Source organism: Cavia porcellus, unplaced genomic scaffold (assembly GCF_034190915.1).
Source record: "Cavia porcellus strain 051 isolate PalLab524CR breed Dunkin Hartley unplaced genomic scaffold, mCavPor4.1 scaffold_28, whole genome shotgun sequence".
In the NCBI taxonomy this organism is placed as follows: Eukaryota; Metazoa; Chordata; class Mammalia; order Rodentia; family Caviidae; genus Cavia; species Cavia porcellus.
The window spans coordinates 40,260,446-40,288,032 of NW_026947511.1; the positions used below are offsets into that span (position 1 = coordinate 40,260,446).

A 27,587-nucleotide genomic window follows, 5' to 3' on the forward strand; every position below is an offset into this window, starting at 1 on the left:
GGATCGCAGCGCCACACAACCTCAATGGGGACCAGTCTCATTGGGGTCTCGTTGGGGCACTCCCCAGAATTAGGCAGAGCCCAGCCTGAACATGTGACCACGACGTCCCTGCCACATGCCTGGACATTCATGGTGTACACGCACACACACTACACGCACACACGCATAATCTCATTGAAACACATACTACGCAAGTCCTCGGCCTCCTCCCCTCTCTGCACAGGCACCACGCGCTACTTCTCCACGGCTGCTCCGCTCCCCAGGAAACAGAGCTGCTGGTTGGCATGAGCGGGCATGAAAAATGGGAAACTCGGGGTCCCCTGCAGTGACACGTTAAGGGCTGAGAAATGGGCAGAGAAAGCAAGAGCAGCCAGGCATTTCGACCCCAGTCATCTCAGGTCCCCCGTCCTGCCTGCCTTTGGCTCTGTCTTCACCGCTGACCCCGGGGGCCGACTTGCCTGGCCGAGCACCTACATGAGGGAGTCTCCTCTGAGAGGGACAGAGGGGCTGGTGGCCCCTGTGCTCACAGATCGCTACAGTCCTGTCCATCCTTAGCAATCCTCTTCTCCCCACTGCATCTACGCTGGGTGCCCTTGCTGCTGAGGTCCAGCCAGCTTTAGGGACAGACCCCATACCCCTTGGCCTTTGTCCTTGGCGCCAGGGGAGCAAGGGCTACCAGTGATAGTGGTGAGTGACAGCACAGGGGTCTGGGGAGGGGCAGCTGGCATGTACGGCCGCCTGGGCCCCTGGTATAGCCTGTGGGAAGAGGGGCTCGGGCCCCCACGACAGTGGCATGAAAAGGCTTGCTAGGTCACGGGGCTGCCCACTGCCCACTGCCAGTCACATCGGGCTGGCCTCCCGTTAGTCCATTCGCAAGGCCCGGTAACCTGCCCGAGGCAGCCAGTTCCACACACAGCACATGACCTCGTGGCCCAGGGAGAGGGTCTGGGTCTCCCAGAGCCCTTCAGGGGTGGCACAGACCCAGCCATGCCAAGAGATCCTACATAAACCGCACAAGTCCCAAGCCTGCCACTCCGGCAGGCACATCCGGTCCCTCCCCGATGCCCAGGTTTCCCGGCGACTGGACCCACGGGCGGCTCCAGCTCGGTGCCCCTGCGCCAGCCGCAAAGCTGCACCGCCAACCCCACCCCTGCCAGCGCCACACGGCAGGCACCAAGCGAAGGGACGCGACCGCGGGGTTGGGGCGGAGAACGGTGAGGGGCCAGTGTTGGGGCGGGGCGTATTGCACAGGGGCGGGAAAGGGCGTGTGGGGGATTATTGCGTCCTGGGAGGAGCCACGGCCTCTGCCTGCTCCCGCCCCCCCGTCCCCTGCATAGGGGGGCCCGCCTAGGTCTTGTGGGTGAAGCGGGCCCACACCTGCTGCAGCTGCGACCGCGAGATGCGGAGCACCGAGGGCACGAGTCTGTGGTTGCTGGCGGCCAGGGGCGCGTGGCGCCGGTGCGGCGCCCGCACGGGGCTGCTCTCGGCCGAGCGGCTGCGCTGAATGAGGGAACCGGAGGAGCCCGCCGAGCCGCCGCCGCCGCCGGGGTGAGGGTAATGCTCGGTCTCCAGCGTGGAGGAGGAGAACACGGAGGACGCCAGTCGTCGCAGGGGGCTGTACCGCGGGAGGGAGTGCCCCGAGAGTCTATCCTCCTCCAACTGAAAGAGACCAAGAGAGTGGAGGGAAAAGAGGCGTCAGGCAGACTCCACAGCTCGGGGCTACCCGCGCACAGCCCCTGCGGCGGCCGGCGTCCCTGCTGCCCTGCTCCTCTCCTGCTCCTCTCCTGCTCCTGCTCCTGCTCCTCTCCTGCTCCTGCTCCTGCTCCTCTCCTGCTCCTGCTCCTGCTCCTCCTCCTTCTCCTCTTCCTCCTCCTCCTCCTCTTCCTCCTCCTCCTCCTCCTCCTCCTCCTCCTCCTCCTCCTCCTCCTCCTCTCCTCCTCCTCCTCCTCCTCCTCCTGCTGCTGCTGCTAGGCATTCCCCTCCTCCCGGTTGGGCTTGGCCTGACGCACGCACTGCACCTCGCGACCCCAGTGCGCCCCCCCCCCCCCAGCTGAGGACACTGACTTTGTCCCGCCGAGCTCCTGGTTCCCCCTGGCTGCAGAACCTCTCCAGCAGGAAGACTTCGCTGCCACCTTTCAGCCACGTGTCCTGTGTGGACAGTGGGTGCTGCCTCTGTCTCCAGCCAGCTCCCTGTGCCCTCAGGGTCTGGGGACAGTGGCTGGACTCTGAAGCTCAGCTATAAGTGTCGGCCCCCACTCCATAGCTTACTCCCCAGGGCCCTCAAGCTATTGCTTCCTCCTCCTGCAGCTCAGCTTCCTCATATGTGAAGTGGGGCAAGAAGGCCCCCATCCCACAGTGGGGGCTCCCGAGTGGCTTGGTGTCCTAGAAGTCACTTCAGAACAGGGACAGGTGTAGACATGTCTTTCCCTTGCCCTTGCACGGCGCCTGCCCTCTCACGGTGCCATTAGGAAGAATCCCTTCATACGGACAGGAACATGTCCACAGACATGTGGGGATGGGAATGGTGGCCTGGGTGTCACTTGACTGTTCTACCCTGACCTGGGACTAAGGGTGGTTTAGCCAGCTTGTGGTGTGGCAGTAGCTGGGCCAGCTCTAAAGGGGCTGCAGGGGAGGGGCTGGGGCCGCTCAGCTCCAGCATCCCCAGCTGATGGCAAATGGGGACACAAGGGGCTTGGCCTGGAGCCTGCTGCAGAGAGGACTGCTTGTCCTCACCTGTCCACCCTGTCAGGAGCACCTGTCTTTTGGGTCAGGGTTAGGATCCTGCCTAGCTGGACTCATCTGCAGGGAAGGCAAGGGTTGGAGGGCCCACCCGAGAGATTGGGAACAGAGGCACCCAGGGGTGCCATAGCACACATGGCACATTCAGCTTGACACCCTGGCCAGAGTTTGTCAGGTGCCAGAGGGATTTGGAGGCCGCCACTGAATCCCAGTACACTGTGCCCTGCAGGTCAGGGCCACCTGAAATCACCTCTGTGAAACCAGGCCAGCCTCCCCGGTCTCAGCCCACCCTCCACCCCTCAGAGCATGAGCTGTGAATGCAAAGGACTTGGGAACCAAGCGTCATTTATCTCTGTTCAGCCCTCAGCGTGCTGCCTACCTCATGAGTTTTGGTGGCTTCCTGGCCAGTGTCTGTGTACTCAGGGTGCGCTGACCTGCTGTGTTATCAGCCTGAGGCACCCAGTGCTGGAGCCAACAGCCCTCCCCCAAATCACACTCCTGCTGTCCTGCACACCCTGTGCCTTGGCGCTCCCAGCCCCTGGAAATCTGCCCCTGAAATCTTGTAAGAAGAAAGCCAGGTGGGGCAAAGAGAGCATCCCTGAGACCACGTCACACACACCAAAGGACAGCAGACGCTGAACACCGTGGCCAGTGTCCATGCTCCCCGTGCTCATGCTGTGACCAGTTCACACATCAGAGAGCGGACCAGCCAGGTCTCCTGAGGGATTCCTTGCAAAGAAATCAGGCAGAGTGCCCCTCTAGAGACTTCTAGGCACCCCAGGGTGGACACTCATTTCACTGTACAGCCCAGGCTGGCCAGGGCCCTGTGGCCCCCTTCCCCATCAAAGGAGATTCTATAGCCCTGCTTCCCTCCCCACTGCCCTGGAGGAAGGATGTCCTTTTTCATCCACCATCCTGAAACACCTGGCAAAATGCCTCCTGCCCCATCTGTCCCCCATGGTACACAGAGGCCATCATGCACCTGACCTGCCAAGGCATCCCGGGGACTCGGGCCAGCCACTCTGACCCTGCACAAACATCTGCTTCTCTGTCTGTGTTTGTGTCTCTGGTCACTAAACACACAGGCTCAGGCTGTACAGCTCAGAGTACAGAGCTGGACTCAAGTAGCTCTACCACACACAGCTGGAGAGACCTAAGCTGGGAAGTTAGCCCTTCTGAGCTTCAGGCTCTAACCTTGTAAGTCAGAGTTGCCTGGCCGTGGCATGGGGTGGGGCACCCACGTGTTAAAGGACAGCGCCGAGACCAGGGTCAAGTCAAAGCTGGCATTTCGTCCTTAGGTGATTACTCTCTGTCACTATCCTTCTAGGCAGCCACCCTGTGTGTCCTGCACACTCTGGACCTGCCACACGCCCCCCATATATGGGTGTGATCACATTCAGGTATTCAGGTGCATGTGTGTGACACATTCACTCACCAAGGCACACTTGAGCTCACTGACACAGATATACACAAGCATGGTGGCCGAAAGCTGAGAAACCTGTCTGTGCACACTGGGGAAACTGAGGCTCACCCACAAAGCAATACACTCACGTCCTCTGTTCATATCACACATGGGCCTGACTGCACCACAGACCTGGGCCTGCTCCCCCAGATCTCTCTTTCCTTATCCCCTTAGCCGGAAGTCAGCAAGGTGACCATGATTTGGGGATTCAGGCGGGATATAAGGTGAGAGAAATCTAAATGATGGCTCACTCCAAGCCCCAGAGGGATAGCAACTGGCCCTCAGTCACCAGGAAGGACCCAGAAGAGATGAGTCTAGAGCCAAGGCCTCTGGCTTTGATCTGGGATCAGCACCTCTCACACCACTGTGTGCCCTTCCCAGAACACAGTCTCTGGTGCCTGCCGACTCCGGGCTCTGGGACCTGCAATAGGATGTGCTTGGAGCTGGGGAGAGGGTGTGAGACGGGGGCTCGAGGAGCTCTGCATAGGTCCTGCTCCTTCTCCTAGTGTCCCAGCACCACTGTGATGGGAGCCATGACCAGGTCACAGCGACAGTCATCACCAAGTCACAGCACCCTGCCAGGACTAAGTCTCCATCTCAAGCCAGCAAGGACTGAGGATCGAGCCCCCAAATTCTAGGGCAAAGTCAGGAAGCACACTCCCCAGGATTATGGCTCAGAAAGCATCTCTCGAGGACAGGGATGGAGTCAAGCCACCCATTCCCAGAGCTACCCTTCCCAAGCATCCACAGGACCGCAGGCAGGCCTCCTGGCCTAAGCAAACAGCGAACTGGCCCCTAACTCTGAAGCTAGGCACTGCCCAGGCCACCCAGGTGCCCTCTCATATGGGACCAGCAAGTAAACCAGCCCTGCCCCAGCACCCCTTCCATGGCTTCCCAGTCACCCCAAAGATCACAGAGTCCATTTAGCACACAGTGTAAGGGTCACTGTCCACCTCCTTTATCCCATATAAAGAAGCCCGGCCGGGTCAGCTCTGGCTGCTTCCTCTAAAACACCCTACATTTGTCAGAAAATAACCACAGTACCCTCAGCCCAGCATTGAGATTCACCCCCGCCTGGCCCCCACAACGTGCCCATCCCTGTATCTAATCCAGAGTCCCTGCCACCCTGGTCCACTCTCCCCACTGCCCATGCCCCCCTCCCAGCCTGTGGTGACCGTAAGTGACCCGGTGCAGGTCTGCACCGACCATAGGAGCAGCCTCCTGCCTCTGCCTACCACCTGTCACCCCCCCAGTACCACCATTTCTGTGACCCCGCAACCCTGGCACCCCTCCTCCAGTCGTGGGTATTTCCCCGCAGCTCCCTCCCTCAGATCTCCCCATTCTGAACAATCCTCTCAGAGGACCTCACCACCCATTCTGTTGATTTCTGAAGTCCCAGAATCTCTCTCTCTCCCCGATGAGCCTTGGATATGGCCATGTGGACAGCCTTCGATACCAGAGGTGACCTCTAAATCTGAATCCACCATCTCTGCAGAATCACGGAGTGGTGACCCTGCTGCCCACCCAGAGGTCCCTACCTCCGTGACAGCTGTCCTGTCCTCTTCCCAACACCTCATGGCTCCAACCTTGCCCTGTGTCTCCTCATCCAGGCCACCAGGGCTTTTCCCCAGGGCCTTGCTGCTTCAAAGTTTTGTGCTCCTCTGATTCAGTGTGTGCCCAGCAGGCTCAGGCATTGTTCAAAAGTCCCTCAGTGATCACGGCCGCACTTTTCAAAGTTCCCAGTGGCTCATGGAGCCTCCAGTGTCAGCCCCACCCCAGGCACAATCCAAGGGCTTGCGTGACAGCCCTGGCCCAGCCTGCTGCCCCGTGCTACCTCGAGGCCCTTGCACACGGGTTCCCAAGGCCTGGGAGGCCTTTGTCCTGCCCACAGTGTAAGATCCCACTCAGGAGCTGGGGGGGGGGGCACTTCCTCTGGGAAGATTCCCCTGGGCCCCAAGTATGGTTTGGGGCCTTAACCCTGTCTCCTTCCAACACAACTGTGACTGTCGGGTTCCCAGGCGGCAGAGGCCACACCTGAGGCATGTCCCAGACCTGTCAGCCAGGACTCAGGTGTCAGGGCAGGAGCAGAGTGCAAGCCCAGCCTTACCTGTCTCTGTGGGCCTGTGGGGTCTGACTCTCTCCGCCGAGGGCGCGGTCCCGAGTGCAGAGGCGAGTGGGAAGGGCTGCCGGGCGTTGGGGGCTGTGACATCTCTGACCGGCCATCAGCCTGGCTCAGCTGAGGTGGTAGGGGCTGGGGCAGCATCTGCCGTAGGTCCTCCTCAGCCAGTGTCTGCATGCCCCGTCCCCGGGGGCGGACGGCAGGCTCTGTCCCTGGTCGTCGCCGCTCCTCGCCCTCCTCGGGCAGCGGCCGTAGCTCCTCAGGCTCCTCGTCTGTGGTCCCTGACGTGCTGGGCTCGGCCCCTGGGGGGAAGTCCTTGAGCTCTGTCTCCTTGTCGATGATGACCCACTCCTTGCTGTCAAAGTCCTCCTCCTCAGCCAGCGGCACCGAGCGGAAAGCGTTGCTCAGGGCCTCCTGCTCCACCGAGGCAGACACGTCCATGCGGCCGCTGGCCTGCCGGTCAGCGTGGCCCGTGTCCACTGACAGCATCTGAGCTGGCTGTGAGGAGCAGGCCTGGCGCGAGGGTGAGCCAGGCAGATCCATCCTGGACCTGCAAAGCCACTGAGTGAGTCACCGTCAGTGTCTCTGAGACCTAGGACCACAGCACCTCTGCCACCCTGCACCAGGCCCAGCCACATCTGCACTGTCACCTTGCAACCTTGCTTCCTTGAAGGGCTTCATTTGTTCATCTGTCCTTCATTTATGCATTCGTTCACATGTTCATTCATTCATTCATGCGTGCTTTCATTCAGCAAATGTTCCTGACAGTTCATCGTGCTACAGAACACCAGTGTGCAAACTCTTGTGCCTCGGGAATGCTGGCGCTCCCCTGGGGACCCCACGGATCTAATCTTTGTAAAGCCAGCTGCTCTCAGCTGCATCCAGGGCAAACACAGCCTTCCCTAGGAGTCCGCAGATTGAGAAACTCTTCACCCCAAGAACGAAGCCTGCTCTCCTCAGCCTGGTATTTAAGGCAACTCCTGATCTGACAAAGTCTGTTTCTCTATTTCCCTACTGAAATCCACTTCAAATCCACTCAGTTTCCTAACTGCCCATACTTTTACTCTGTGGCTTTATACATGCGGCACCCCCATACAGCTTGTCCCTCCGTGTCCCCTCCCCAGTGCATGGCCTGCAGGGGGCAATAGTGGACTTTTATCTGTTTCATGTCTGTGTCCCCAAGAGGCTGAGAGCGCAGTAGTGGGATCAGGCTCCCCCCAGCCTTTTCCCTGGAGGCACTGGTCCTGCCTGGACATCTCTCTTCTCATGACCTCAGGCTGCCTCCAAGAGCTTTTAGGTCCCGGTGGGACCAGCTCCGGAGAATTTGTCTGCTTGGAGGGAATGTGTGTATAGAGTGGGAGGATGTGGCAAAAAGAACCAGCATCTGCTGAACACCAGGGCACCCCAAGAACTAAGATCTGGGATCTGTGCCATCCTCACATGCAGATGTGTGCAGCTCTGCTCTAGGAGCCTGAACCTGCCTTCCTAGAAAACCGCACTCCCCGATCTTCCAGAAGCTGGGGGCCACTGTGACCCAAGCCAATCTGATCAGGGCTCTCACAGAGGGCAGGTCTCTCTTCTTTAGGAACCCCCCTCCTATCCACTCTTCCTCTTTTCTCCGACTGCATCAAGAACCATCCACACCGAGGGCCTCCAGGCTACACGGTGTCAGTGTAGTCTTCAGTGCTAGATAGGTCGGCCTGGTGAGCAAGGACTATCACCTACGCAGGCCAGTCTTGAGCATGTCTGCACCCCGTAGAGGTACCAAGACCCATCTTGGAGGAGGGGTACAGTTGGGACAGAGTCCAGGGGGCCATGCTAAGGTAGATCAGGAAGAAAGATGCTGATTGGGTACCTAAAGATCCCCTTTTCACCCCAGGCTGGGCCTTGGAAATCACCTTCTTCCTGGGGCAGACATGTACCCAGGTGTGCTGGGGAGCAAAGTTCCCTCAGGGGCCAAGGAAGTGGGGGACATCTTTCAGGTGCTTCTCTACCTGGTGCCCCCTGCACCAATAGCTCAGTGGGGCTCTGCCTGGCCTCCAACCAGCCCCTCACCCAAAGGCATGCCCCACCTCTGCTCTCCTCACCCTGGCCTTAGATCCCTCATCCCCAATCCCCAGATGTACCATCCTCCGTCCTCTCCCCCCACAGTTCCCTCCCCAGGCACCCACCTCCACTGCTCTTAGGATCCAGAATTAGCAGCTCGGAAGAGTCCTGGAAGCATGCCTACCCCAGCACCCGTTTCTGGGCCAGGAGACCAGATATCCGCCCCCAGCCCTGCCCTGAAGAGCTGGGACCCCTTTCTTAGGCTATCGCTGATGTCTACCAAGGGGAACCCAAGATGAGCAGGACCCCAGCACCCCCACATCTCCACCTCACTCTGTCCCTGCTGCAGTTGTATAACAACAAAGGGGACCATGAGAGCCCTGACCCCCCCAGGTCCTCACACCCCCACACACCCACCTCCTCTCGTGCAGTTCCACTCGCCCATCGGCCGTGGACAGCCTCTCCGACTCGGGACTGTTGACCCTCCGGTATCGCAGAGAACGCACTGGGGTCGTTGGGGAGTCTGGGGGTGCACGCACAGGGGAGCTGGGGACCCCCACACCTCGGCTCTGATCTTCCTCCACACAGGGGGTCTGCAGGAGGGGTGCCATGGGTCAGGGGGTTGCTCAGAGACCACTACCTGGGTAGAAGCTGCCCCAGAGGAACAGGCTGGGGCTGAGGGCTGGGAATCAGGAAGGGAGGTCTGAGCCCTTCTCCCTGGCTCAATTACTTTGCCAATGTTGATCCGGAGTTTGTTGCGGTTGACATCGGTTTCCTCCCAGACTTCAGCCTCAGGGCCCCCAGGGTGGGGGACGAGGTGGGGGCCAGGGCCCAGACCCTCAGGGGGCCTCCCAGGCAGGATGGGGGGTGCGTTCTCCTGGTCACTCAGGTGCTCTCCTTGGAGCACGTCCTCTGTGTTCTCCCGCAGCAGGTCCCCAGGCACGGGCGTCACGTTGACCACTCTGGAGAGGCCGGGTGGGATTAGGAGCAGGGCTGGCTGGGGTTCTTGTGCTCCCAAAGTCCCTCCCTCAAGAACAGACTCTGGAGGCCATCCGAGTGGGCACAGAGGAGGCTCCCAGCAGGGAGTGCGGGGTGTTGGGCCCAGCTCTGTCCCATGAGGTCTCTGAGACCAGATGCATCATTGCCTGACTTTTCCTCGGGAGACCCTATGTCTTTCCAGGCCCTGGCAGGTTCCTAGTGGCATCAGCATCTGGGCTCTTTAGACCCAAGACTGAGTCTAAAAGGAAGAACCACTTCAGACTCAGTAAAGCAGCCTCTTATGGACCTGGGCACCTTAGCAAGTACTGGGGAGCTTCCCTCTTATATGGGGCTGCTGGATGAGATGGAGAGCCCTTCCCTGGCCTCCTTGGTCTCAGGGCTTGTCACGTGGGTCTGCAGTTCTGACCATTAGTCATGGACATTCTGGCTCAGCAGAAGTGTGTGGTCTCAGGACACACAGTAATGGGCACCCTGGGACTTGTGGCATTTACTGTTCCTAGGGTCACAAGCTCCAAATGGGAAGTTCACCCACCGTGAGTGCAGCAGAACCACCTGAGTCCCAGAACCCTGCTGTCAAGCACCTAGTGAGGCAGAGACAGCCAAGCACATCCGGCTGCAAGAGGACAGCCACTCCAGTTACCTTGAGACTCACCCAAACATGGCCGCCGTCTGCCGGGTGTTCTGCTGCGGCGGGGTGGAGGTGCTGGTGGACAGGAGGGTGTCAGTGCCCGCCTTCTCCCAGTCGAAGGCCTCATTCTCAGCAATGCCCCGCTCCTTCATGCTGTTCTCAAACACCGACATGATCAACTGCAGGGGTGGGGTGGGGGAGGACAGAGAGGTGACCCCGGGGCTGGCCAGGTACAAGGGGGAGTTGCAGGGACTGCAGGGGAAAGGGAAGAGAGGAGCCTTCTGGGATGGGGCATTGGAAGGAGAAGGGCACATTGATTTGAAATGAAAACATGCACAAGATATGCAAATCAGCATGCAGATTAACATATTGGATTAGGCCCCACCAGCTGGACACAAGTCCTCTGAGATAGGTCCCCTGATGCTCAAACTCCGCCACTTCCGCCACCAAGCAGAGGCCCTAGAGCTTTCCTGTCAGAGACACTCCTGGAAGGCATCTCCTCTCCTCTCTGATGCCCCCCTGCAGCCTCCCTCCCCTCCCTGGGCTGTGTACTCCTCCACAGTCGATTCCACCTCCTCAGCAACCCACTCAGGGCCCAGCGTGGGAGGTGAATGCAGCTGTGTGGCCTGGGGGACCCCAAGAGGCACGCGCCTTTGCCAACAACTAGGGCTCTGGGTCCAGGAGGCAGCAGATAGCTACAGATCCTCCAAGGCACCCAGAGCTTTCCCCGTGTGGCCTGGCTCTGCTGTATGAACCCACCTTCTCGAGCACCTACTATGCGCCTAATCTGTCTGTGCCCCCACTATACAGGCAGACCATATCGGTCCCAAGCAGATTCCCAGGAGGACATAAGTGACCAGTGACCCGTTCTCCATTCAGGGTCTCTAGGTCCCCTGGAGCACAGCGACAGAGCCTGGGAAGGAGCCCTGGACTTGGTCGTCAGAGGCACAGTGGTACACTGTAATGAGGTCTTAGTGATCAACTGGTAGCATGCATGGCAGTGGTCCCCTAAGACTAGCTTGGAGGCGAAAGGCTCCTGTTGCTGGGTCACCCCTGGCTATGGTAAGGTAAGCTGCTGCTGCTGCGAATGAACCTTCTCTGCTGCCAGTCGTGGAAGCACACAGCACCCACCACCAAGGGCAGTGCACGCCTCTCCTTACACACTCAGCTACCATGAGCCCTGTGCTGTGTTACACAGCCGCTCACACAGCTCCTGCCTGCTTCGTCTCCTGATCGTGGCATTTCCTCCTGTGCTTGGTTTACTCTTTCTTGGGCACCACGGCTCTAGAGGCAGTGTGCTGTAACATGTGGCACACGTGCCACAACGTATGCACATGCAAAACGGCCCAAGCGTGCAGCAGCTTGGCCTTCATGGTGTAATGAGAGTGCCCCGTGAGGGTCACACAGCCGTGACTTAAATGTTGTTAAGTGATGCATGACTATACCAGAGCCCACCCTGCTCTTAATCACAGTATCACACACCTCAGTTTCCCCATCTAGGAAATGAGAGCAATCACCCCACTTGGCTGCCTGTAGGATTCTGGTGTGAAGAACTTGAAGGCATTTGACTTCAGAATTTTTTTTTTTTTTTTTTTGAGACAGTCTTACTGTGTAGTCCAGGCTGGCCTAGGACTCATGATCCTCCTGCTCAGCCTCCTGATCCTCCTGCTCAGCCTCCTGAATGCTAGGAGTATAGGCATGCTCCCCCATGTCTGGCTTCAAGAATTAAGTACAGGAATGATAATACAGGGAATCCTCAGGGTCATCAAAGGCTGTTTTTGAAGCTTGAATGAGTTAATTTGAGGAACACACTGAGACCAGGGACAACGGTTGATAAATTTTAGCTGGGGTTTGCATTTAAAAGGTCACAGGTGACTGGGCATGGTGGCGCATGCCTGTAATCCCAGCATTTGGGAGGCTGAGGTGGGAAGATCGCCAGGAGTTCCCTACCAGATTATGCAACACAGTGAGTTCAACACCAGCCTGAACTACTCAGCAAGACTCTGTCTCAAAATAAAACGTAAGAAAATGAGAGGGACTGGGGACGTAGCTCAGAGTGAAGGCCTTGGGTTCAATCCCCAGAACCACAGAAAATTAAAAATAAAATGAGGGCGGGGGTGTATTAGGCAGGAGCAGCACTGGGGTGCACGCACGCTCCCACCTGGTAGTCGGGCTTGGTGAAGTAGTCGAGGCTGGCGATGTGGTCCAGGAAGAGGTGGAACTCTGAGGGCATGTGCTTCAGCAGCATCCGGTGCTCGTATTTCTCCTTGATCATCCCCACCTGCTCCTGCAGGCGGAGGGCGACAGTGGAGCTGGCCACCCTCAACCTCGGTCTCCCAGGCCCAGCGGGGAGGGCGGGGCCTCACCTTGTCCTTGATCTTCCTCCAGGGCAGCTGACCCACTGCGAACTCCACCAGCATGTAGAAGAGGGACCACAGATCATCGTGGCGCCCCATTTCCTACAGTGGGGAGAGGGAAACCTGGTACCCAGCCTTGCGGGGCAGAGCTGAGGTTTCCCTGAGGCCTCTGCTCCATTTCTGACCCTCAAAACTTTGGAATCCCATACTCAAAATGTCTCTGTGCTCTGGAGAACAGAGAGGAGGCCAAAGAGAGCCTCCTTCCCTCTTTCTAGCGGCAAGAGCAGGTCAGGAGCATGCCCCATCCAACCTCACCCCCTCTGCCCAGCCACTCCTTCATCCAGGCTTTGCCACTCACCCGGTTCTTGTGGGCATTGACGGAGGCGTAGCGCACGGTCCCCCGAAACCCTGCCACGTTCCGAGGCTGCCGAGGAGAGACAGCACCAAGCACATCACCTGCTGCGCCCGACCTCGGCCCACCTTGGCCCTGTTCCCAAGCACAGCTCTGCCCTCTGACCCCCGGGCCTAGGCCTGCTCACCGCCCACCGTGGGCCTAAAGAAGGGCCCAGCTATGGACATGGCCTCTGTCGAGAGCCCAGGCTGAGAGAGGGGGGCAAGGTTGGGGGACCCCAGAGTGGGGGTGCCAATACTGAAGACAAGAGCAGGCCAGCTTAGGCAGCTGTGAGAGAAGCTGGGGACAGCCCCACCCTGGGTCTGCAGCGGTACTCACTGGCCGGACGTCCCCCGTGGTGTTGGTGTACTGCCGGGCCAGCCCGAAGTCCAGCATGTAGCACTTCCTGTAGGTGGAGGGCAGCCTGCCCATGGCGAAGTTCGACTGCAGGGACAGTGGCTGTGAGCCCTTCCCAGGTTCACGGAGTGCCCAGGTAGGGGTGAGGGCTGTGGAAGGAACCATGGAGAGGCACAGGGGCAGGGGCCAGGGGTGTGCCAGGGGAGAGGAAGGCCGGGAGGGACAGTGCTCACTCGCTCACCGGCTTGATGTCCCGGTGCAGGAAGCCCACCGAGTGGATGGCCTCGATGGACTCCAGGATCTGCTTGCCCAGCCGCAAGGTGGTGCTCAGCGTGAAGGTGCCCCGAGGCTGGCTGCGGCGCAGGTCGGCCAGATTCCGGCCCTAGGAGCAGGTGGCAGGGGTCCCACATCCTGTGACACCAACCCCACCCCCAGCTGTGTGCCTCCCCGTGCTCCTCCCATCCTGGCCACTGCGAGCGCCTCTCTTTCCTGCTCCCGCCCGAGACCCAGCCCAGCTCCAGGGGACAGGAAGGAGGCCCCCGGGACACACCTGCAGCTGCATCACCACGTAGTTGAACTTCTCATTCCTGCCACAGCCGATGAACCTGCACACGTGGTCCTTCCCTGGGGACACAGAGGGGACCTCCCAGAGCCTGCTCTTCCCCGTTCCTCTAGCTCCTGGAAGCTCATGGCTGCTCTTGTCCTCCAGTCCCCAGCTGGGCCAGCACTGGCCTTGCCCTCAGCACTGTCATCTCTCTAACACTCAAAGAATCCCAGCCTCACCGAGCTCTGCCACCACCCACAGCCTCCCAGCCTCTCCAGCCCCCGGCTCCACCGCCTCCTCCCTCCCATCCCCCCTGGCCTGTACCTTGAAGCTTTTTGAGCACGGCCACCTCCATCTTGAGGACCTGCTTGGGCTGCTGGGCAGACTCCACTTTCAGGGCCACGTTCTCCCTGGTCAGCAGGTCCATGGCCTCGTAGATCTCACCAAAGCCCCCGCCCCCGATCTTTTTCAGCTATTGAGATGGAGAAGGGGGCACTCAGGGCCAGGTTCAGCCCATCCTCATCCCATCCCCATGGGTGGCACTTTGCTGATCAGGACACAGGGTCCTTGGAAGGGAAGGACACCAGCGTCCTTGCTGTACTTCATCAGTGTACCCAGTTGCTTGAGAGTGCCCTGTCCTAATGCCTGACACACATACATGTACACACACACACACACACACACACACACACACACACACACACGCACATAAGACCAGATGGCAGATGGCAGCAGGAAACACAAGACACCTGTGGCTCTGAGGTGTCTGAGCTCTGGAGGCAGCCCTGCTGTTAAGGTTCTAGACATCGGGGCTGTCCCAGACCTTCCCTCCGCTAGGACAGCACTGTCACACTCCCCCAACCTGAGCCCCTCCCATCCAGAAAGAGAATGATGCCAGGACTCCCAGCCTGGGCATGGAGAGCCACACTTCCTGGGCTAGTGGTGTCCTGAAATGTCACCCAAGGGAAAGAGTAGCTGGGAGAGAGGACCTAGCAAAAGATGTGTACAGCCTGAGCCCACTGCAGAGGCTCACATCACTTCCCGGTCCCTCGTCACACGCCAGAACCAGGGTGACTTCCTGCCCAGGTCAGGGGCAAGGTGGACAGAAGGGAAGGAGCTTTAGAGAAGAATGGAGCAGCAGTCTGACCTGCAAGGCCTCCTACTTAGCCTCCTTGAAGCAGAGAGAAGGCGAGGGGGACTGTGGCCAAGAACTGGCTGGGGCAGAGCCAGTGTGAATGACAGACAGGGATTAGAATTCATGTCAACCTGGAGGCCCAGGGGCTTAAGGATGAGAGCACAAGCGGGCAGTGACTCCCAGGGGCAGGAGAAGGTTCTGAGTTCTAAATCTGATTTAAGAGAGAGAGAGAGGTGCGGAGTTCTAAATCCAGTTTAAGAGAGCTACAGCATAGTGTGGTAGAGCGCACACCTGTGATCGGAGTATTGGGTGGGCTGAGGCAGGAGAAGCACAAATGGAAGACAGGAGAAAAGCCAAGGCGGGGTGGGAACACAAAGGCTCCTGTGCCCAGAAAGGAGCAAGGAAGGAGGAAATACAGCCAGCAACCAGAGCGTCTTTCTAGTGGGGATGGGGACTGATCAGGCTCTGGAAGGGTTTCAGAGCCAGGAGAGACAGATGTGATGCTAAGGAGACAATGTCCATGCTTCTCCAGGAGCGCTAGACTCAGGGGAGCCACTATACCTCCTAGATCCCTGAGCTTTGCTGTTTGGTTTGTTTGTCTGAGACAAGGTTTCACTCTGTAGTCCAGGCTGGCTTTGAACTCATGGCAATCCTCCTGCCTCAGCCTCCAGAGTGCTGGATTACAGGTGTGCACTACCACACCCAGCTCTGAGCTGTGCTGTGAGTAAGCACAAATGAAAGGACCTGCAAAATTAATCCTGCAGGCCCAGGATTCCCCACACAGAAGATTCCTATGCAGAGAAGAAACTGAGGCACAGTGGCGCACCTGGGCCACACCAGCTGTTTCATCCTCACATAGGCAGTTGAAGACAGAGCCCATGCAGGGGAAGAATCCAGAGGAGGTGAGGCAGTGACTCTACCGCATTCGAAGTGTGTGCTGGGGCCCAAGTCGAGGCCTGCCAGCTCCACAATCCTTGCTGGAGGAAGGAACCAAACCAGGGCAGCCCATGGGGGCGACACTTCTGACACCTACTCCCCACCTTCCCAGGCACCCAGGGATTTCTCTTCACCTTCATTTTTAAGCAGATTCTTTTTCCTTCCTCAGTCCCACCTCATTGTCTGGGGCAGGGAGATGGGGGTGTGCACCTTCAGCCCCCCACTTCCACCCTGAGGCTGGGGTCCACCTATCTATCCCGTACCAAAATGCTGTTAGGGATTCATAAAAAATGCTCATTTTGGCTGGGCGTGGTGGTTCACACCTGTAATCCCAGCACTCGGGAGGTTGGGGCAGGAGGATCGTTTAGAGTTCGAGACCAGCCTGGGCTACAAAGTGAGCTCAGCCTGAACTACATAGAGACATCCAGTCTCAATAAGACAAAAAAAAAAAAAAAAAAAAATGCTCATTTCAAAATCAGAAAAGGAAAAAAGTCAAAGAAAATATTTAACAGATAGTATGAACACTTTCTTTTTTATAGGAATGCAGCCATAAACTACAACTTAATTATGGAAGAAGAGGGAAGACCAGAGTCCCTAGGGCTCAGGAAAGTCCTCACCCAGTCACCCCACAGCCCCCTTACGGGAAGATCTACTCAACTCCCGTCTGCCAGTCTGGAGTTCACCTCTACACCCTGGCCTGGAGCAGAAATGTGACCCATTGGGCCAGCATCACTTGGGAAGACCTGGCTGCAGGGCCCAGTTCTGGGGAACCCTCAAGAGAGCTGGGCTACAACTGATCACAAAGACTCCATCAGCTACAGTTCTAATGCTTGGATGGGTTGATGTTACCCAGTAGGCAGACAGACCTGGTCTCACCTAACAGTCAAGGGAATTTGGCCAATTAGGTACCCTTGGGCCTCCGTTTCGACACCTGTGAAACAGGGACACTAGCAGTTACTCTCCCAGCTTATTGAGAAACCCAACACAAGCACCAAGCAACAGTGAAGATGCAAAATAAATGCTATACTTTTATTATTGTCAGCTTGTCTCATCCTGAGACACACCTTCAGAAAGACATGATTATTTTAAATATTCAGCTGCCCCATTCTTTCCTGACCACAGCCCCTCCCCGGGAGCTTTGCCCTGCTCAGACCTCTGCCTACTGTCCCAGTCCCATGCTTCACTGTGCAGCGGGGAACCTGGCACTCCAACCCCTGAGCTCCCACTGCAGGGACACAAGGCTGGCAAAATTGGCTTTTTGCCCTCCTCTGAGTGCCCCGCGCTCCACTCATGCTCCAGAGCACAAGGTCCCAGGCCGAACGCTCCACAAGGGCTGTCCTCACCTCCTCCTCCGCACCTTTCAGGAACCAGCTTCCGAGCGAGCGGGATGCAGAGGGTCTAGAAGGAGTCTCCTCCCTCCCAGGCCCTCAGCCTTCTAGGTCGGTGGCTGCGCCCCCAGTGTCTATCTCGTTGCTCTGTCTCTGAGGACGTCTCTGTCACAGAGCTCCTTCCCTCAATCCCGGGGACCCTGGAGTCTCCTTTTCTCCGCGCCTCTCCCCATCTCTCACGCCCCCCCCCCCCCCCCCCGCCACCTTTGCCTTTCTCTCTGGACCCCTAGGGGACCTGCGCGGCCGGGTGACAGTTGCCATGGAGACCAGCCTGCAGCCAGGCCCCACCCTCGCTTCCAACCCCGCACCCCTGGGGAGCTGAGCTTCCCCTCCACTCAGGCGCGCGCCGTCCGTCCGCATACACACACACACACACGCACACGCACACGCACACACACACACACACACACACACACACACACGCAGTGCAAGCCTGACCTCTGCTGTCCTCAACACCCCCTCCATCCTCAGGCTCTGCGGACCCCAGTGTCACACTGCTCCCCTGACACCACCGTCCCGGAGAGATCAGAGGACACTGCAGCGCTCACATCAGCGGGACGAAGGGGAGGGGACAGGGGTCTGATCGCCCTCAGGCCTGGCCTCCACCGCAGCCGCGTCCGGACCCCACGTGGTCCCGCCACCCCTCCACCCGGGGGCCGGACTACAGCCCCCATCAGGCCGCGCGGCGAGGCGGGTGCGGGAGCCGAGAGCGCTGCACCTGCCGCAGGGCCGGGAGGGAGCGCGGGGCGGGGGCGCCCAGGCCTGGGTCCCCAAACCCCTCCTCCGTCCCTGCGGAAGCGCCAGGCGCGCTCCTCCTGCCCTTCTCAAGGTCCGGCCGGGCCAGCGCCCTGCGCCCCCTCCCCCGCGGGGCTCTGCGGCTCGGGCCCAGGCGTCCAACCAGGAGTCGCTCCGGGCGAAGCGGCCGCAGGACCCCACCAGAGGGGGCGACAGAGGGGTGGGGCCGAGGGTGCCCGAGCGGGCGAGGGTCCGCACGTGCGCGCAAAATAAGGACTGGAAGTGCAATGCCCAGAGCTGGGGACTCCCCGCTCCTGGGGCACCCGCCCTCTGAGGCTTCACCCGCTCCTCCGCTCTCCCGGCACTCACCACCTTCCAGCGGTCCTTGACCACGTAGTTGGCCGGCAGAATGTCGGCCTGCTCCCCTCCCCCACTCATGTTGGTCTCGTCCTTAAGAGCAGCCGCTAGGCACTGCATCCGCCAGCCGGAGGGAGGGGTGTCCGCAGGGCCTGCCCTGGGGGGGCCATCTACCTGGGGGTGGGGAGCAGCAATGAGCGGCTGGGCCCAGGAGCCAGCACAGAGGGAGGGGTCCACCGCGTGCAGGATGCGTCTGGGGATGGGAGGGGGGATACAAACTGCACACCGGAGATGTGGGAATCAGCAACGTGACATGTGGAGAAGGAGGAGAGGACAATGGCATGGACACTGGCCAGAGAGACACATGCTAACTCATGTGGGGCAAACTTCCTAACCCAGGGAGCACGCAAGACGGGGACCTGGGCGAGAGAGTAGGCCAGAAGGGCCGGTTTGGGTGTCTGCACCTCCTGTAGCACAAAAATGCTCCAAACTGCTCTGCATGCTAGGCTTGGGCAAAGGGGAAGACCTACTGACCAGAGGGTGACCCACAGGAGGCTCACAGCAGAGCGATCTGCTGACAGCCATGGCGAGGTGACAGAGAATGCAGAGGTGCTGGACAGCACCTCAGGATGCCAAGTTGAGGGGTGCATGGCTGGCTGATATGCTCAGCCGCGAGCTTAACCCACCACAGGGTCTGGGGACCCGGATGGGAGCAGAGGGGTAAATGCAAGACAGGAAATCAAGACATGGACCCAGGAAGGATGACGGCCTGTCATCTCCAGAGGGACAGGCAGGGTGAACTGGGGACAGCAGGCTAGCGGGAGCACCCTACGGAAGCCGGAGGAGTCACAGGGCCACAGGTCTGGGGAGAGTAGCCGGCCACACCTTTCCGTGTCTGCACAGAAGATGGACATCAAGATGAGTGTCCCAACTGAGGAGCAGGACACCTAGGCACATGACCCAGGGAGAGTGCGTGTGTACGTGTGTGCCTGTGTGTGTGGCTGTGCACATGCATCTGTCTATGAATGTGCCTACGCGTCTTCTCCCCCATGTCTGTGTGCTTGTGAGTGTGAGTCTGTGTCTGTGCATCTGTGATGTTGCACGTGTGTGGACAAAGGGCCAAAAGAGATGACTTCCTGAGATCTCTGCCATCCCTTCCAAGTCCAGGATGAGCCCAGGATCTGCACCCTCCTGTGTGGCTCCCACACTTTTCACATACATGCTATAGCCCCCTCAGAATGACCCTGGAGGATCCCAAACAGAAGAGAAAGCAGAGGAAGTCACTTAGGCTGGGGACTCCTGAAGAGGAGGAAGGTGAGTAAGGGGTTTATAGGTGCGGAGGGAAGGACATTAACCTGACTTTCCTTGGGATGGGATGGTTCAAGGACTCGAGCATCTAGACCCCCCAGTCAAGGGACAGGGCGGGATGTGAAGGCACAAGACATCCCCCAACAGGTCATGGGGTCCCCTGGGGATATGTGGAGAAGGAATCTTCATGGAAAAGGACATCGACATCCTTTCTTGAAATGATAAAACTGAACTGTGTCCTCCAATCCGCAGAAGCTTTTCCCTTCTGCCAGGCGGGGATTTGGAGCTCAGGAACTTGGAGGACAGTAGGGCCATGGAAGAAGGGAGGGTGAGGTGGGGTCGAGGGTTCTGGACTGAAGGTGAGGAGAAGAAACTGAGGCAGCGGTGGAGCTGGTGGGAAGGGGCCTTAACAAGCTGAACTGGGCCTGGGGTGTAGTTAGTGGTTGGGTACGTTCTTGACATGTGCTAGGCCCTGGGCATCATCCCCACAACCACCAAAAAATTGAAAATAAAAAGAAGTTGAACTGCGTGACCTCTGGTGGGCCTTGCAGTCCTGCGATAGTGGCTTCTCTAGGTGGATGAGGAAACTGCGTCCTGCTTCCATTTTTACCAATGGGCAAACCCTAACAGAAGGTGGTGAGGTGGGAAATGAGAGATTTGTCCCTCTCTAGCCACCATCCTTCCCTCTGTCCCTCTCGGAGGACTACACTGGGTTCTGATGGGTGTGCAAGACACACTCCAGAAACTCAGCATCCATAGCTGCCTCTTGGGGTTCTCTGGGTGTGGGAGGCTGGATGGTTGTGAGGAAGGGGCCTAGTGAGGAGGAGGTGATTATGAATGTCTTTCAGAGAGCATTTGAGCTGGTGTGTGTGTGTGTGTGTGTGTGTGTGTGATAGAGGGAATCTCGGGGAGAGGTGTCTCCCTAGGTGTTTGTGTGTGAAAATAGATGATGTGTGTAACTATGTGAGGTGTGAGCCAGGTGTGTGTGGGGACTCCGGGCTCCCAGGTACGAAGAGATGCGGCCCAGGAGGGGTTCTGGGAACAGGTGAGAAGGGGCTGGAAGAGAGCAGAGAGCCGAGGGACAGCAGCCGTGGGACCAAGGGAAAGACAGAGGCAGGTGCCAGGTCTCTGGCAGTGACAGGTGAGGAAGCCACAGCCCGAGAGGGTGAGGAGGGCACGGAGGAGGTGGGACGGGGGAGTCAGGGCCAGAAGGAGAGGCTGCATGGTTTGTCGGGGGCACAGGGAGCCGGGGTTCACCCTGCCCCCGGTGGGTCTGCGCGCGGGGAGGCCCAGGCCCCGCTGCGGCCCAGGCGGTCAGGCCCGCGTCCCCGTCCCCGAGTCCCCGTCCCCGCGTCTCTGTCCCCGCCCGGGCGGCAACCGCAGCAGAGCCGCGCCCGGAGCTGGAGCCGCGGCCCGAGGAGCCGCTTGCACGCCCGCCCGCCCGCCCGGCCTCACCTGCGGGACGCCGGCTCCATCCCCCCGGGCCGGGCCCGGAGCGCGGCGGGCGCGGGGGCGGCTCAGCGCGGCGCGGGGCGCCCGGCTCCCTGCGGCGGCGGCGGCGACGGCGGCGGCCTCCCGACCGGGACCATCCCGGCCCGGCCCGGCCCGGCCCGATCCTTCCCGGGCGGCGGCAGCGGACGGGAGCTGCCCACAATGCACCGCGCCGCCAGCATCAGCACCGGGCCTGACATCACCGCCCGCGCTGACATCACGCTCGCCGCCCCTGCGCGGTGCACCGTGTCCCCTCGGCTCCGCGCCTCCTTCCCAGCCTCTGCCGTTCACCCGGCCGGGCCCCAGCAGGGCCGCGTCACCTCTCACCTGTCCCCTCACCCTTCAGCGTCCTCCTCCCAGGATGCCCTGTCCCGACTTCCCGACCCCATCAGACGCACCTGAGCCTCACTCCAGCCTCCTGAGGTCGGTGCTGCCTCCCTCTGCCCCTATGCACCCCACCCCATCCCCACCCACCTGTCCTGAACCCGCATTGCACCCCCTGCCTCTCCCCTCGCCACATCCATGCCTTCTGTCTCGGCCTAGCCATGCGTTCCCTGGCCCTTTCTCCCATCTGTTGACAAACTCTGTTATTGTTTCCGTGCTGCTTACCAAATAATGCACACTCTTTAACGCGACATTAAAAACTCCAACAAGCACCCATACGGCCATTCCTCCCCTTCTGACAGATGGGACTATTCAACTTTCTCTGAGTAATTCCTCGGTTCCGCCTTCCTTCCATCGTTCATGCCTTCAACAAATGCACTCTGTGTATTTTCAATAATAACATCAGCAGTAATAATACAGGCACCGTTTACTTCTGCCAGGTGCCGTTTATTAAATTTGCACAAAACTCATTTAGTCCTATAGCTACCCAAGGAGGGAAGAGTACTAGTATTACCTCTTATGTTATAGGTGAGGAAGCCAAGGCACAATAGAAGCTAAATATTTTACTTTGGATTACACAGCAGCAAGTGGTAGGGCAGGGATTTGAACCCAGATTCCAGCGATCATAGATCCAGCACCATCACTGAGACAGCAAGGGGAGCCCCACGCTGCAGTGATCATGCTGTGAGTGCCAGGCCTCTTTGCCCCAGCTCAGGGGGAACCAAGAGGACACCCATTTCAAAGCTGTGACAGACTCAGCAGAGGCATCACTGGTGGCTGCAGCAGTTCACTACATTAAATGCCACAAAAGAACGGATTACTAAATTTGAGTACACAGCAGTGGGAATCACCCAAAACAGGGGGCTTTAGCCCCCTACAGATGGCGAGCACCAGACTCATCCCAGAAAACCCTCTGGGTTCATCTCAGATTTTTTGTTTGTTTGTTTGTTTTGTGCCAGGGATGGAACTCATAACCTCACACTTGCCAGGCAGGCACTTATGCCTCTGAGCTAAATCCCCAGCCCCCATCTCAGATTTTGTTGTTGTTGTTGTGTGTGTTTGCAGTACTTTAAAAATGCTGCTCACAGGATGGGGATTAGCTCAGTGGCATAAGCACCTGCCTGGCAAGCACAAGGTTACGAGTTCAATCCCCAATACAAAAATAAAATAAAAAACGCTGCTCACTAGACATGGTGGTGCGTGCTTGTAATACCAGTATTTAGCAGGCAGAGGCAGAGGATTGCTGCAAGTTCAAGGCCAGCCAGGGCTATATAGCGAGACCCCGTCTCAAACAGAATAAATAAATTTAAAAATTAAAAAAACAAAAATGAAGGTCTACTTATCTTCGGCTTGCATTGTATAAGGTGAGAAACCTGCACTTATTCTTACATATGAGCCTCTGTCCTATGTCTGTTTACTATTCTAACTACTTTTTTTTTTTCCTGTCTTTTTGAAACAGGGTCTCTTTATGCAGTTCAGTCTGGCCTTGAGCTCACTTTGTAGCCCAGGCTGGTCTTGAACTCACAACAATCCTCCCGCCTCAGCCTCCCGAGTGCTGGGATTACAAGTGTGCGCCACCACACCCAGCTGTTCTGACTACTTTTACAATTTGCTCTTTATCACTAGTTTTAAGATCTGTGGTGAGAATATGCCTTTTTGTAGTTTTACTTGTGTTTCTTGTGCTTGGGGTTTGTTGAATTTATCTGTGGACTTGTAGTTTTCATCAAGTTTGCTTTTTTTTTTTGAGGCAGGGTCTCACTTTGTAGTTCAAGCTGGTCTGGGCTATGTAGCCCAGGCTGGCCTCAAACTGACTGTGGTCCTCCTGCCTCAGTCTTCTGAGTGCTGGGATCACAGGCGTGCACCACCACACCTGGAAAGTTTGCAAATTTGCCAGTCACTATTTTCTCCAATGCTTTTCCCGCCCTCCCCTTTTCTCTGGAGCTCCAGCTGTCCTGACTACTAGGAGGTTTAAAGCTGTCCTAAAATCAGTGATGCTTTGTTCATCTTTACACACTTTTTTTTCTACTGTTTCCTCTTTTTCAGTCATTTTTATTAGTACATGATGATCACATTCCTCCCAGTGAGTTGGTACATGTACATCTGTGTTTTGTTTTGGGTGATTCCCACTGCTGTGTACTCAAATTTAGTAATCTGTTCTTTTGTGGCATTTAATGTGGTGCTAATCCTATTAAATGTATTTTCAGCGTAGTTCCTATCTCTGGAAGCTAGATTTGGGTCTCTAAAAATCTTCTATATCTTATGCCATGTATAGTGATGCACTCAAGAGGCTGAGGCACAAATGCCGCAAATTTGAAGCCAGCCTGGGCTTCAACTCATGTTCAGGCTGGCTTTGCACTCTCTATGAAAAATCTATATTTCATGAGGCTGGCAGTATAGCTCATTTGTAGTTTATCATGATCAGCACAATACCTGGATTCAAACCCCTCCCATCCATCTTTTATGGCTCAGATTAACATGCTCAATGTTTCTTGTAACTTTTTTTTTTTTTTTTTTTAGTACAGGGTATTGAAACCAGGGCCTTGTGCATGCTAGACAAGTGTTCTAATGCTGAGGTATGAACCAGCCCTTTTAATTTGAGTTTGAGATAGTCTTGCTAAATTGCCCAGATTAGCTTCAAGCTTCAAATCTTCTTGCCTTAGCTTACCCAATAGCTGAATTTACAGGTGTGCACCACCAAGTCCAACTTATTCTGTTTTTTGGTTTTTTTTTTTTTTTTTTTTTTGGTCTTTTTCTTTTTTTATCGGTACCGGGGGTCAAACTCTCGACCACACACTTGCAAGGCAGGTGCTTATGCCGCTGAGCTAAACCCCCAGCTCCTCTAACTTTTAAAATATGTAGAATATTGCCAGTTGTGGTGGTGCATGGCTGTATTCCTAGCACTCAGGAGACTGAGGCAGGAGAATTTCTCTGAGTTCCAGGCCAGTCTAAGCTACATAGTGAGTTCAACACAAGCCTGGCATGCATAGCAAGACCTTGTCTCAAAAAAATGGAACCTGGGCATGGTGGTGCATGCCTGTATTTCCAGCACTTAGGAGGCTGAGACAGGAGTATCACTGCAAGTTTGACTCCATCCCGGGCTACAAAGTGAGCTTAAGACCAGCCTGAACTGCACAGAAAGACTCTGTCTCAAATGAAAAAGCAATAAGCAAACAAATAAGGAATAGTTGCAATAACTTTATTAATTTTATTATCTGATTAATTTCTGGATCTATTTTATGCCTCTTGTTACTATGGGTTGTATTTTTTGCTTTTTTTCATACCTAGTAATTTTTTAACAAGTGACAAATATTGTGAATTTTACTCTGCTGAGTCTTGGATTTTTAAAATTCTTAGTTATTTGTACCACATTGCAGTTTGGAGGGGGGGAGTGTGGAACCCAGGACCTTACACATATTAAGCAGGTGAGTTAACACTGGGCTATATCCTCAGCCCTGAGGTTAATTTTTTTAAAAAAGTTTGAATCTAAAGATTTATTTTGTTTTTTGAACTGGGGTCTTGCTATGCCCCACAGCTGCTCTTAAGTTGCTGCAGACACAAGCCACCATGGCTGGTCCCACCCTTGCTTTTTTGTTTTTTGTTATTTGCTTGGGGATTGAACCCAGAGCTTCACACCTAGTTATATCTCAGTCCCCCACCAAATATTAAAACAGGGTCTCACTAATTCATAATCCTCCTGCCTCAGCCTCCCAGAGTGCTGGGATGGCAGCGTGCACCACCACACGTGCTAAAGCTTACTTTTAAACTTTTATAGGTAGAAGCAGAGCGGCCCCCAGTCTTGCGTGGATTTTTCTCTGCTTCTAAAACAAAAATCTTCCCACACAATTTACCCAGAGCCCCATAAATTATAAGGTTTTCCATGCATACTAGTGGAAATGGACATGATTTTCACCCCATTGGGGTGAAACATTGTGCACTCAGCTACTTTGGGGTGATTCTTCCCCCATCTCACAAGGTTTGCTCACAAATTCATCCTAATTGGTTCCAGCTGACTCCTGCAGGGACTGATGGAAGCTCTCTTCCTTCTCCACTACCTTGGCCTGGGCATGTCCAACTCTGTCACCTCAGAGTAAGGACAGAGCCCACCCAGCTGTTTACAGTCCCAGGCAGAGGGAGGATGTGACAGTCCTGAGATGCCTGAAGTCCAGCATTTACACATGCCTGTCTCATATGTCCTGTCCATTGTCAAAGACTAGATAGTGAGTCTAGTGGCTGTGCTCCTTCCTGGCTGGGAGCAGACATTTGGCTGGGTGATAAATGGCAGGAATGTGAAGAAAAACTGGACAGAACTGTCCAGGGGCTTGGTTTCTGCTTGGTTGTGCACTTTGCTGGGTGGCATTAACCTGGCTCCTCCTACTCTTGACCACATCTGTGACTCTTCCCACGGCCAGAGTCTAAAGTCTTGGATTCATCTATTTTTTTGAACTGTTTTTGAACACCAGGGATTGAACTCACAACCTTGTGCTTGCCAGGCAGACGCTGTGCCTCTGAACTATATTTCCAGCCCCTCAGATTTTTTTTACTCCTTTTTGTAGCTTCTTCAATGCCACTGAGTGTCATACAAAATGAAAGCTTAAAAATGTGTCTGTAGCCAGCCACGGGTGGCACATACCTGTGATCCCAGAACTCTGGGAGGATGAGGATTGCAAGTTCCAGCCCAGCCTGGACAATTTATGATTTAGCCCGTGCCTCAAAATTAAAAATACAAAAATTATCTGGGGCTGTAGCTCAGTACCAAGCTCATTCAACACCCAGTACCAAAAAACAAAACCTAGTATTCCTAACCAGTATATTAAAGGAGTTTTAAAAATAAAACAAAATACACTTAAAGGTCATAACAAAGTGAATGAGGTTAAAATGTAGCGTCTAGGGTGCACTGGGGTAATAAAACCATAGAGAAACATAAGGAAGTTTAGTTATGTCCTTTTTTGTCCTTACTCTAAAAGTAAAGGCATTGGCTTTGGAGGGGGTACAGGGGTATAGGTGTAATTAGGATGAGCATAGAGACCTCTGTGTAATTAAAGATCTATTTTTACATAGGTGGCGGTTATATGAGTGTCCCCTAAAAATTCATTTCTTTCAGATAGCTTTTGTATCTCGATTTTATTTTCTATTAAAAATATTTTTCTTAAGGGTGGGCATTCAGTACAGCGGCAAAACATTTGCCTAGCATTTGTGAGGCCTTGGATTCAGTCTCCAGAAATGGCCGGCAGATGCCGGTATTTATTACGAATTAATAAACGAATAGATCTGGGCACTGAGCACCAAAGGTTGCTAACTTCAAAAGCAAAGAGGTCCAGACACTACGTGTTTTATGACAGAGGCCACACTACTACATGGAATCACTCAGAATCGGATCACGCCACTGGATCCAATTCCAAACATAGGAAGAAGACAGAAATATTTTAAAATATGGCCAGTGTTATGGGTTAGGTCAAGAAAGTGCCCCAAAGGCCTGGTGCACTCATAGCAAGCGCTGGCAGAAAAGGCTTGAGATCACCCACCACGGAGATGAGCAGCAGAATTTGAGAGAGGACGGTGGCCAGCGGGAAGGGGTGGGTCCCGGGGGTGGTCTATCTGGCCCCTGGCTCCTCCCTTCTCTCCCTGTTCTCTAACCTGGGACTTGTATCATGCCCTTTCTGCGTTCAGGCGTGGCATAAATCTACTGAGACCATGAGCCAAAGTAAACTTCTTCCCCTCAAAGTTTCAGTTGTCTGGTGTCCTGTTCCAGGGACAAGAAAAGTGACTAAGACACAGCAATATAATCAGCAAACTCCAGACTATAAGATCAAGAGAGGAAATACACAGGAGAATGTGAACATTAAAGCAGGCTTGAAAGACATGCCAACCAGTCATAAGTACTTTATGAGGCTTTTGATTTTAAACAAACTACAAACACAGGAACATTTGTAATATTTATAAGGTGGTATCAAATTGGAACAATGACAAAATGTTTGATAACAATAAGAAAATCCTGTTAAATTTTTTAAGATGTAAGACAGGTGTAGCGGCACAAGCCTGTGATCCCAGCACTCTGAAGCGAGAAGATCAAAAGTTTCAGCGCACCCTGGGCAATTTAGCAAGAACCTTTCTCAAAATTTAAAAAGGTAGCCGGGTGTGGTGGCTCACACCTGTAATCCCAATACTCGGGAGGCTGAGGCAGGAGGATCGTTGTGAGTTCGAGACCAGCCTG

At 55.9% G+C, this 27,587-nt stretch overlaps 1 protein-coding gene across 5 annotated transcripts in view; it reads right to left on the reverse strand.

Annotated features, from left to right (window-relative positions):
- Ttbk1 (tau tubulin kinase 1) overlaps positions 1-21,105 on the reverse strand; it is a 34,100-nt gene extending 12,995 nt beyond the window's left edge. For 2 of the 5 annotated variants that reach the window (XM_063238829.1, XM_063238827.1), the window contains exons 1-14: positions 20,957-21,105; positions 18,206-18,367; positions 13,967-14,114; positions 13,649-13,722; positions 13,340-13,480; positions 13,081-13,185; positions 12,709-12,774; positions 12,360-12,452; positions 12,155-12,280; positions 10,018-10,172; positions 9,097-9,328; positions 8,784-8,959; positions 6,309-6,870; positions 1,378-1,659 (exon numbers count right to left, since the gene is read on the reverse strand). In XM_063238829.1, coding sequence (XP_063094899.1) covers positions 1,378-1,659; positions 6,309-6,870; positions 8,784-8,959; positions 9,097-9,328; positions 10,018-10,172; positions 12,155-12,280; positions 12,360-12,452; positions 12,709-12,774; positions 13,081-13,185; positions 13,340-13,480; positions 13,649-13,722; positions 13,967-14,114; positions 18,206-18,313 — 2,268 coding nt within the window. In that variant the 5' untranslated portion in view covers positions 18,314-18,367; positions 20,957-21,105. The remainder of the gene's footprint in view (positions 1-1,377; positions 1,660-6,308; positions 6,871-8,783; positions 8,960-9,096; positions 9,329-10,017; positions 10,173-12,154; positions 12,281-12,359; positions 12,453-12,708; positions 12,775-13,080; positions 13,186-13,339; positions 13,481-13,648; positions 13,723-13,966; positions 14,115-18,205; positions 18,368-20,956) is intronic. The other 3 variants (XM_063238831.1, XM_063238830.1, XM_063238828.1) reach the window with 2 other exon arrangements.
- Between the last annotated feature and the right edge of the window lie 6,482 nt (positions 21,106-27,587).